This window comes from Bos grunniens, chromosome 13 (assembly GCF_055505025.1).
Source record: "Bos grunniens cultivar Pamir isolate PY7600 chromosome 13, Bosgru_T2T1.0, whole genome shotgun sequence".
Classification (NCBI taxonomy): Eukaryota; Metazoa; Chordata; class Mammalia; order Artiodactyla; family Bovidae; genus Bos; species Bos grunniens.
Genome location: NC_141177.1, coordinates 22,133,077 through 22,143,804, shown reverse-complemented (window position 1 = coordinate 22,143,804; position 10,728 = coordinate 22,133,077). Strand labels below are relative to the sequence as shown.

The following is a 10,728-nucleotide window of genomic DNA, read 5'->3' as shown; positions in this document are numbered from 1 at the left end:
CCCAGAGGGCGATGGGGGCTTTTAAATAGGGCGCTACACCAACAGAATCACGAAGATGTTTTGAACCCTGCGGGTGGTGGCACCACTAACCAGCCAGGAGGACCACAGGCTCCCTGCACTCTGGTGAGTCCTACCACCCCGCTCTCCATACACCCTCCTACCTCAGGCCTCTTCAGGTACTGTACCCTCTGCCTGAAATGCTTCCACCAACACAGCAAAGCAGCTGTTTATTTGTTTATCCAGGGTCTTTCCCATCAGAATGTCAGCAACATGAGTGCAGAGGCTTGCTCGCTGCTGTGTCTTCAGTGCCCAGCTCATGGCCTGGCACACAGTAGGTACTCAATGAACTGTTGTTGCGTGAATGCCGAGGAGGTGGGGCAGCAAGTGAAGGTTATTTCATCCATCTCCCACACTCAATCCTGGAATCTAGGCCTCCCCCATCACCCGCAGGTCTCGGAGCATCCTAAGAACCCCTGTACAGGTGATTATTAGATTACAGAAATTTCAGATCCCTCTTAACTCTAAGTTAATTTTAGTTTAGGAAAAATAAGCTCAGGTGACCATTGTTCATCCTCAGCCAGTCTGCCGCTATCTTGGGCTGCCCTGAGGCCCTCCCTTCTCAGTGCTCCCCTGGCCTTTAAACTCTAAGTGGGAAGGGTCATTCCCAGTAGGCGGGGGTGGGTCCTCCTGGCCAGTAACCTTCAAGACCAGAAGGAGTTGCTTTTTAACAACCGTCATGGGACACTGACTGTCCAGCGTCACATCCAGCTTCCCCTACTCTGGCTGTGTGTCCTTGGACAAGCTGCCCGACTTCTCTGAACTTGTTTCCTCCCTGAGGATTAAGTGAGCTCATTCAAGTAAAAAATCAGGCATGAGGGAGGTACTACTTCTATACCTTTACTAGCTAGGATTTGTGGATAGGGAAAGGAAGGGAGCTGGGGAGGAAGAGGTGGGGTTCAGGGAGGACAGGGGCTCAGCCAGGGGTCAGGGGCTTCAAAGAGAAAGAGGAATTGGGGGCCTTTTCAGGAGACCAGGGCTCCAGGGAGAGAGAGCTGTGAGGATAAAGGAAGCGGAATTCAGCCCAGCCCACTGCAGTGCTGGGAAGATGGCAGGCTCCTCAGGCCGTAGGGGATGCAAACTTCCTCCCATTCTTGTTTCCTGCAGGCGTCAGGAACAGCGCCCCCTCACCTTAGCTCAAGGACTGAATGACTGGGAGACGAGATCAGACCGGCAGCTTCTGCGTCTCTTTAATATCCTCCAGGCCCATCCAGCCCTCCCCCTCACCCATTCCCACTCCCGCCGCCTTCAATGGGGCGGGGCGGGGGGGAGGCGCCCTCCCCCAGCCCAAGGACTAAGGCACCAGGTGGCTGCAGCAGGCCAGCCCAGACACAGAGCCACACACACAGATGGAGGACACACGGACTGCGGACGCAGACAAGCCAGGAGGGCAGAGGGGCAGGGGCAGGGATCAGGCCGCCGCGCGGCTCCCACGGGCGCTGGGCCCCTCCTGAAGGCCGTGAGAAGCCCGGACGATCCCAGAAGGGGGACCAGTCGGGAGGACGAGGGGCGCCACGGCGGGGGCGGGATCCTCACTTGCTGCCTTTGCGGGACAGACACCGCGGGAGGCAGGAGAAAGTCTGCTTGACGCGCGCCAACAGCGGCAGCGGCCGGTGGGCCTCCCGGGGCGAGCGCGGCACCAGGCGCTGCAAGGTCCCCTCCGAGGCCGTGGAGTTGGGCGCCGGGGAAGCGGCCGCGGTCGCCGAGCCCTGCCGGCAGCGCTTGCACAGCGGCAGCAGCGCGCGCACCTCCTCCTCGTCGCGGAAAGGGCTCTCGCCGAAGCGCTCCTCCAGCTGCCGGCGAAGCTGGGGCGGGAAGAGGGGCGGGAAGAGGGGCGGGGTCGGTCCCCGGCCCCGGGTCCCCTCTCCATCCTTAGACCTTCCGCTCTTTTACTAGCTCCCCACACCTTGCTAAGCCCCTCCCCTTCCTGAGCGTCCTCTTAGCTTCCCTTGGGGTCTCCATCCCCCTCAGTGAGCCCCCTCTCCCTCCGAGTCCCTTCCCTCTCCCTGAATCCCCTTCTTCCCCTTTGACACTCCAACTTCCAGACCTACTGAAGTGACCCCTCCACCTGCACAGTGGGGACCACACTAAGCCCTCCCCAGCCTGCACAACTCGCCTCTTTCCTAATACAGCCTTGCAGACAAGTTTGGGAACCAGCCTGGCTTCCTACACTGGCTGCTTCTCTCTCTCCCTTTCTCATCTCTTGTTCCGGGGAGAGGGGAGGGTTGGCTCAGTCCCTGACATCTCCACGTGTCATCTGCCCAGTGGGCACAGGAGAAGGTATTGCTTTGGCCTCCTCAAGGACCCAGGGGTGGAGTAGGGACTGGACAGGTCTCTCCAAAGGAGCCAGAGGCTCAAATGCCTTCAGGTTCCAGGCAGGCAGAGTGGGCATTGCTGGCACCTGGCCAAATTGAAGGGTCCATAATCTGGCCCGCGGGTATACACATCCTAAGTTAAAAAGGAGAAGGAAACCTCTGGCTGTCCAAACAAAATACACCTAGGGGCTAAGTTAGCTCAAGAGCCACAAGTTCAAGACCTCAGAAAAATCTGCCAGGTCTGAAGCACAGGCAAAATTCTTTCCAGTCAGTGCTCAGCTCAAGTCAGAAGTCTCGCACCCCTGCCCCAGCCCCTGCCCCTGTTGTTGTTCAGTTGCTCGGCTGTGTCAACTCTTTGGAACCCCATGTGTAGCCCGCCAGGCTCCTCTGTCCTTGGGGTTTCCCAGGCAAGAATACTGGAGTGGGTTGCCATATCCTCCTCCAGGGTATATTCCCAGCCCAGGGATTGAAACTGCGTCCCCTGCATTGGCGGATTCTTTACCACAGAGCTGCAGCCCCTACCTTCCGGGAACTGCCCCAGCCAAACTCCTCAAGCTGCTGCCTAAAGCCTGGGTTGGGGTTGGCAATGGGCCGGGTGGCCTTGATGGCTTCAAGCACGTCCCTCCAGCTTAGCCCCGTCACAGTCATCACATACGCCGTCACGATGGTGGTGCTTCGGGAGATGCCTGCAAAGCTGGGACACCATACCCCCAAAACTTCAGGTTAGGCCCAGTCTCCTCTGTGTCCCCCAGGCACCGAATCCACACTCAGCTCTCCCACCTTTGCCTCCTGAGCTCCAACTACAAGGAACCTGCCAAAACCTGTCTTCTCACATCCAAGCCTTTGCCTTTGCTGTACCCTCTGCCTGGCATTCACCCACAACAAAGGCCTGAGTGAAACATCACTTCACTCAATCATTCAACACATGTTTCCTGATCATCTGTGATTTTTCAGGTACTGGGGATATAGTTGGGAATAAAACAGACATAGTCTCTGCCAGCCTGGGGCTTATAAGATGGTTAGGAGAGACAGACACTAACCAGGGAGACAATTTCAGGTGGTGATAATTGCTTTGAAGATGAGTCCAGGGGCTAGGAAATGGTATAGGAAGAGGGATTCATCTAGTGGAAGGGATATGGAGGATTAGGGAAGGGGTTCCCAAAGAAGTGACAACAAGCTGAATTCTGAAAAATGGGTAAGGATTGTTAAGAATATTCCGGCAGTGTACAAAGACCATGTGAGTGGGATCCAGATGGACTTGAAGAATGGAGAGATGACCAGTGAAGCTGAAGCAAGGAAAGGAGAGAGGGGGAGAGACAGACTAGAGGAGGTGTCCCTATGGCTCAGGCAGACCTTCCCTGAAGCAAGCGTGGTGAGAAGTCATGGGATGAATGACATCTACAGGGCCAGGAGGTCCTGGGAAAACTCAAAAGGTCCCATCTCCCAGCCTGGGCCTCCTCACTGCCCTATACTATAGCCTCCAAGGCTGGAGGGGAGGAGAAAGAGCCGGAACTACTGGAGGATGCTGAACTACCTGCATGACTTCACCTATTCCTCCCAATAACCCATCAGGTCAACAGTCTGTCCCCCATTTTACAGATGAGATAATTGAGTCTCAGGGAGAAACAGCTATCTGGCCACAGCTGGGGAGAGTGTCATCCATCAGGCTGTCAGATGAATGGTGGACTGTCAGGCATGGTGACAGGCTGCAGAAGCCCGATCACAGGCTGCACTCCCCGAAGGATGAGGGTGTGTTCAGGATGGAGGACACTCACTCACTTCCCCTCCCCCCACGCCCTTCCTAACTCACCAGTGTACAAGGCAGTTTCCCCCATTGAGGCGGCAACAGTGGATGAAGTTGATACATTCCTTGAAGTGCTTTTTGCTAGAGAAGAAAGCAAGAAAGTACTGAGTGTTGGGGTCGGGGGGCACAGGTCTCCAAGAAGCTGTCCCCCCCACCCTCCATTTCTGGGATGGCAAGAGACAGACAAAGAGCCTTGGGCCCTCAGGTCAGCTGACACGTGAGGTGACTAGGGGCCGATGCTGCAGTACAGGTGGAGAAGTGTGTGTGCAATAATGGTGGCATTTCAGATGGTGAGAGAAGCCTTAGATGAAATCCCACCACAGAGGCAGGAGCACCTCCTCAACGGGTCCTGTGGATCCTGTTTTCATGGAGGATTCATCTTGATCTTTCAAGGAAATGGGCGGGAGGAGTCCCACCCCTCTGGGGTCTACAATCAGAGCACCTGGGGACAACAGCCAGCAGTGGGGTTGGGAGCAAGATTCCCAAGGGTAAGGAGTGTCTGTCTGGGTCCCCCGCAGGCTGGGGGCCCCTACTACTAATAACACAAACAATCTTTGCTTTTTGAGCCCCCGTTACACACCAGGCCCTGTCCTAGAGCCTCAACCTGTACCATCTGATCCTTGAAAGTCTCCTTGATGATGATAGATCCCCACACCCCACACATCCATTTTTCTCTCTCAGAGAGGGGAAGTGATTTGTCCAAGGTCACACAGCAAGTAAACGGCAAAGCCTGGCCTGAACCCAGATTCCTAACTCCAAGGCCAGGAACAGGCTGAGCCTGACCCTTTCCAACCCATGAGGGCATCTGAGCCTGAGGGACAGGGTGCTTTCTCCATTCATAGGTGAGGACACTGAGCTCTTCTGGGAGGTTAAGGCTTGGCCAGCGGCATAGGCAAGGACATGGCTGAGAATCAAAGCAGTCTGGGAGACCACCTGTGCTGGGGTCCCCAGGAAAAGCTCTGGGGCCTGAGTCTTCTCTGTCTTCTCTCAGGCCACCTCCCACCTCCCCTCCTCCCACCACAGGAGGCAGCTGTCCTGTTTGTCAGCCCGTCCAGAGGAACTTACATGGGTACCTCAGGGGCGTCGGCCACTGAGATGCGAAGGTAGGTTATGTCCTGCAAGCACAAAACACACATGGGCAGTGGGCAGCCCTTGCCTGCACCCCCTGACCCCAGCCTGGGCCTCCCAAGCACCTCGAGACCCTAGGCCAGTTCCTGCCCCTCTCTGGGCCACTGTTGTCTCTGCCCAGAGGATAGACACCTTCTCTGAGAGCCTCTCAGGTCTGACCACCTATGGTTCCAGAACCTTCTGAGGAGATAGTATCTTAACCCCATGGGTGGCTTGGGCATCTGCCAAAAATGGGCCCAGGGACTTTTTATTTAACAGCTGGGAAAGGGTCACTTAAAGTGACTCCCCTCCATGTGAGGATTACAAAATTACATAGTAAGAAGGGCAAAGTAGATTTTATTATCTTGAAAAGAAACAAAAACTATGAAGATAAGCTTTTAGTTCATGAACTGTGGTTATAAACTCTGTGCATGCTAAGTCACTTTAGTCGTGTCCGACTCTTTGTGACCCCATAGACTGTAGCCTACCAGGCTCCTCTGTCTATGGGATTCTCCAGGCAAGAATCCTGGAGTAGTTTGCCATGCCCTCCTCCAGGGCATCTTCCCAATTCTGTACTAATTATTAAAATAATCAAGTATGAATTGTCAGTAATTTCTCCAACAAACGTGCTCTGATATCATACCCAACCTTCACACAAGATCTTAAAGATGAGTTCTGCCCACATTCCAAGAGGCACTTTTCTCAAGAACCTCTCTTCGTCCTTTGATATTCAAATGGCTCTTTTCAAGGGCCTGGCCCACCTCCAGCCAGTGACTAAGGGACCCCCTGGCCAGGTCCTCATCTGTTAGTGGCTTGTGTGAAATTCCAGCCCTTCTCTATAACTCATCTTCCCCAAGGTCACTAGAGCCTGCATCTTTTGCAAGGTTTGCAATTTCAGTTTGCAACACAATTGGCCTTGAACTTCCTGGGCATTATCAAACCCTGACTGGTAAATTTTGTGATGGATGGAGAGGGAGATGCTGGTGAGGAGAGGGGAGGGCTGTAGGAGCAAGGACTCATTTTGCCAGCTATCATTTCATTAGTAAATATAGTCATGCCTAGACAGCTTCCCCAGGCACTGTAGTGACTGCATTCTCCAAATACTCCAAAACAAGCCTCTCCTATAAAGCAAAAGCAGACTCCACTGACCTGGAAATTTCTTCTTCAAATGACACTGAGAACCAAAGATTATCAGAGGTTGCTCTTAGAGACCATCAAATCTGACACAAGGGGAAACTCAGGCCCAGAGACGGGGAGGACCCTGCCCAAGGTCACAGAGCAAATCTGTGACAGAAGCTGGTCTGGATCTCAGGTCTCCAGGGCCCCTTTCCACCCAGTGTTCCTTCCCTTCAGTGGGTGACCCAGACGCTAACAGATAAGAAGGAAGGGGCTCTGTTGATAGGTTGAGAATATGATTAACTTTGTTATTATATCAGCTAAAATTTATTGAGTACTTATTATGTGGCTCTCAACAACCCAGTGGGGGTAGGAACTGTTATAAAATCCCCCTTTTTCAGACAACTGAGGTCTGGAGAGGTGAAGTCCCGGGCCCAAGGTTCCAGAGAGAATGTGGTAAAGATATGAATTCAGACCGCTGGACTCCAGCACATGTGGCCTGGATTTCTGCCTTTCCTACTCTAGGTCATAACCCTTACCCTGTTTTTTCCAGGACTTAATACTAGCACCAACCCTCCCAGTGGAGGCCAGTGTGCAAAACATCTTCACCATCTCGCAGCTCCCTGGCGACAGACAGGGCTGAGGGATCAGAGACCCAGATGGGTAAAATCATAGCCCCAGGTCACAAGTGAGATGCAGAGCCCGGAATCATCTATTCAGCTGGACAATGGGAAGCCCCTGTGAGAACTCAGCTCCTTAGCCAAGGAGCTAAGCTTCCTGGATGTGTGGCCTTTGGCAGGGTACTTTACCACTCTGGTTCTCAGTTGCCAAAGAGGGAGCAAGTAGGGATGCTAGTGGAAAACAGATCAGTTTTTAACCAAATGAGTTAGCACGGCTCAGGAAGGCCCATGTGCCAGAATAGGACCTGGCACGTAGTTGGTACTTGATAAATGGGTGCTGTGGGGGTGTAAAGCACCCCTCCCCCGCTATGCACACAGCCCTGGGGTGGGGGTAAGGCATACCTGCAACAGAGGCTGGGGTGACTCATGAATGGAGATGATGTGTGTGATCTTATTCCGGCCTAGCTGATCTGTGTCTTTGGCATCTGAAAGAAACAGGATGTCTGAGCCAATCTGGCAGGTGTGATTTATATGTTCCCGATGGTCAAGTGAGGCAGGAGCTCACCGCCCTGCTCTCCTCCTGGTCCCTCCCTCTCCACCTTTGCCCACCCTCAGCCAGCACCCTGCTCCTTCGCCACCTCTTGCCCCTAGCATGACAGGGGCATACCCCTGTCATACCCCTAGGCTTCAGTCTTACCACTGGGGTACCCACAGGTAACAGCTCAGCACCTCCCCAGCCTCGTCCCCCCATTCTTCCCATCGCAAACACCCTTTCCTGGCATATTCTTGACCAGGCAATTCTACTTTTAGGAATCTTGACTACAGAAGAATGAACTCACACGGAAAACTGTGTGGGAGAAGACCATGTTCTCTTCTTATGACCGTGAACACATCAGAAATAGTTAAAAATGGGAACAACCCAAAAAGGGACTGGATAAATAATGGTATATTCATACTTGAATACTCTGCAGCCACTAAATGGATCTCTACGTGCTGACGTGCAAGGAAGTCCACAAAATATTAAATGCAAAACACAGGCTTCAGAATAGCATGCAGAATAGACTTCCATTTTTTGTTTTAAATAGTGTATCTGTATTTAGAAAGTTAAATGAAACATGACCAAGGGAGATGCTCCCCACAGCTCTCAGTGACCATCACTAGGGGCTGGATTCCCAGCGTATGAAGATCTTTTATCATCAAAGTAAATAACACTCTATCTCCGCTCCATGCCCACTTCATCATCCACCACATTGACTGTTGACTATGTGCACACTTGGCTGAGCGTGGCACTGTGGGGTCAAGTTCATGACCCCTGCCCTCATCAGCCTACATACTTAAAGAGGATTCAGACCTTACTTACCAAATATTCAGAAGTCAATGTGGTGTGAACTGCTGAGGAAGCTCCCAGGGAGGAAGGGACTAGGGTTTAGGAGAGGGGGAGCCCCTAAGCCCAGGGGGGACAGGAGTAGGTGGAGAAAGCTCTGTCCCAGGCAGATGTCCCTCCCTCCCCGAAGCTTTCTCTGACTCCACTGATGGAAGTGACTTCTCCTGCCTCGGGTCTCACCAGCTCCAGACCAGCCTATGTCTTAGCACAGGTCTGGGACAGGCAGAGTGCCGTGGCCTTGGGACAGAGCGGGCAGTGCTCACCAGTGAAGTTTCTGAGGTAGACTCCAGTCTCTAGAGACCTCTCCTCTGAGGAGGAGGTTGTGCAGGGAAGTGTTCCCAGCTTCCCAGCTAGAAGCAGCACCTCTAAACAGACCTCAGCCCAGAACCTCAAGACCCAAAAAACCCTTAGAGGCGGGGGTAGGCCTTGTGCTGAGGCAGACGCTGAGGCTCCCAGCAGGTGCAGGCCTGCCCAGCGTCCAGTGTTCTGAGCCCTTTGCACTGGAGCCGCTCCTCCACCCTCGTCCCCCTTAGACCTCATGAGTTCTTCCCTGCTCCCAGCCTGGCATCACTTCCCTGCCCCCAGCCCCATTCCTGAGCATGTCCAGGGTGCGTGGGCCAGAGCATGAATGGTGGACACAGGCCTGGGACAGGGAGCATGCCAGGGCCTTGGGACAGAGTGGGCAGTGCTCACCAATGAAGTTTCCGAGGTAGAGTCCAGGAAGTACCTACAGGAGAGACAGGCAGGGCGTCAAACGGGTAGGGGTGCATGACAGCTCCCCTTAGACTCGTGAAGAGTGTCTGACCCTCAGGACTCAAGGAGCAGAGTCCTCTCTCTTGTGGGCCTGGACTCTCTGTGAGAGGGGTCTAGGGAGGGCGGCAGAGGCAGGCCACCAAGGGATGCCAGCTTGGGTAGGGGGAGAGGAAGAAGGAGCAGGGCACAAAGACCTAGGGAAAGAGAGTGGGAGGAGCACAGGGGAGGGGCGAATGGAGAGGTGGACTTGGCCGGTAGCAGGTAGGTGATGGAGAATTCTGAGGAGGCGGTGGGAAGTAGGGACAGGTGGGGAGTCAGGCAGAGGCATGCGGGTGTGGGAGTCCGGGTGGGGAAGGATGGAGAAACAGCACTAGAGAGTCCAGGGGGACAGAGACAAGGCAGACAGACACATGGAGACAGAGAAAGGGACTCAGGGAGAGATAGAGCCTAGGGTTGACAGAGAGCCACAGAAAGACACAGCAAGAAATACAGAGTCACAGAGACACGGAGACACAGTCAGAGAGAGAGAGAGAGATACAGCCCCAGAGAGACAGACATTGAAGTCTGCTCGTAGAGACCCGGGGAGACGGAGAAACACACACACACAGCCAGCCAGAGCCAGAAGGTCAGAGGCCGGCGCCCGGCCGGAACTGGGGGCGGCCAGGGGCGGGCTGCGCCATCTCGGCCCCCTACCTTGGTCATACCATTCCCCATGATCCCAGGCACGGGGTTCCGGGAGCACCCCAGCTCGCCACCCGCTGAACGCAAGGGTAACAGCTGCCCTGACGGCCCGGGCCCGGCGCCTGCAGCCTGGCGGGGATCGGGGGGCCCGGCGTCCGCAGCTCGGCCCAGCTCTGCCCAGCCGCCGCCGCCGCCGCCGCCCCCCCCGGCCAGGGAGGGAAATGCTGGAGCCGCCTCGGCCGCCACAGGCTCCTCCTACCCGCTCGGTCACGTGGGCCGCACCCCCCCAACCCGTGGGTCGCGGTGGGGGGCTGGACAAAGCCCCAGTGTGCCGGGCCCGGGGCCCGCGGGACAACGACAGCTTGTTGGGGCCGCGTGGGGCCTCCACCTCCGGAGGTAGGGGGTGGGGGCGCTCCCCCAACCCTGGCACCGTCAGGCTCGGGGAGGGGACGGCGGCGGATGGGGGCGGAGAGAGCCCCCCAGCCGCGGGGCCCAGAGACTCGGATCCCAGTTCCGGCTCGGCCCGGCCCTCCCTGTGGGGCCCTGGGGCAAAACGCCGGGCTTCTTCGGCTTTGTCGGTTTTCTGGTAGAAACGTGACGGGGGCTGGATTTGGATCGCTGCTGCTGCTGCTGCTGAGTCGCTTCAGTCGTGTCCGACTCTGTGCGACCCCATAGACGGCAGCCCACCAGGCTCCCCATCCCTGGGATTCTCCAGGCAAGAACACTGGAGGGGTTGCCATTTCCTTCTAGGGGTCCTCTGATCTTCAGATTCTGTGTGAGGCAAGCAAAGTGGGTAATTCCTTCCTTTTGTACACCCTCCTGCCCCGCCCCCATGCAGGCATCCTACCCGCCAGTCATCCTCCTCCCCGTCTCCTGCAGCTGGTCCGTCCT

At 55.4% G+C, this 10,728-nt stretch overlaps 2 protein-coding genes across 6 annotated transcripts in view; one reads left to right on the top strand and one right to left on the bottom strand.

Annotated features, from left to right (window-relative positions):
- Positions 1 to 1,222: 1,222 nt before the first annotated feature.
- On the bottom strand, positions 1,223 to 10,620 carry DUSP15 (dual specificity phosphatase 15). Of its 4 annotated transcripts, none has more exons than XM_086332522.1 (7): positions 9,861 to 10,620; positions 9,097 to 9,130; positions 7,422 to 7,504; positions 5,242 to 5,291; positions 4,183 to 4,257; positions 2,895 to 3,066; positions 1,223 to 1,862 (listed from the first exon to the last, which is right to left on the bottom strand). In XM_086332522.1, exons 1-7 carry the CDS (start codon positions 10,575 to 10,577, stop codon positions 1,590 to 1,592), a joined length of 1,404 nt encoding a protein of 467 aa, XP_086188648.1. In that variant the 5' UTR covers positions 10,578 to 10,620; the 3' UTR covers positions 1,223 to 1,589. The 4 variants fall into 4 exon arrangements, with proteins under 4 accessions (XP_086188648.1, XP_086188649.1, XP_086188650.1 ...); XM_086332523.1 differs by having other exon boundaries at positions 9,850 to 10,038; XM_086332524.1 differs by lacking the exon at positions 5,242 to 5,291 and having other exon boundaries at positions 9,850 to 10,038.
- TTLL9 (tubulin tyrosine ligase like 9) overlaps positions 10,113 to 10,728 on the top strand; it is a 58,875-nt gene continuing 58,259 nt past the window's right edge. The window contains exon 1 of one of the 2 annotated variants that reach the window (XM_086332516.1): positions 10,113 to 10,233. The gene's annotated coding sequence lies outside the window, so the exon portion shown is untranslated. The remainder of the gene's footprint in view (positions 10,234 to 10,728) is intronic. The other variant, XM_086332518.1, reaches the window with a different exon arrangement.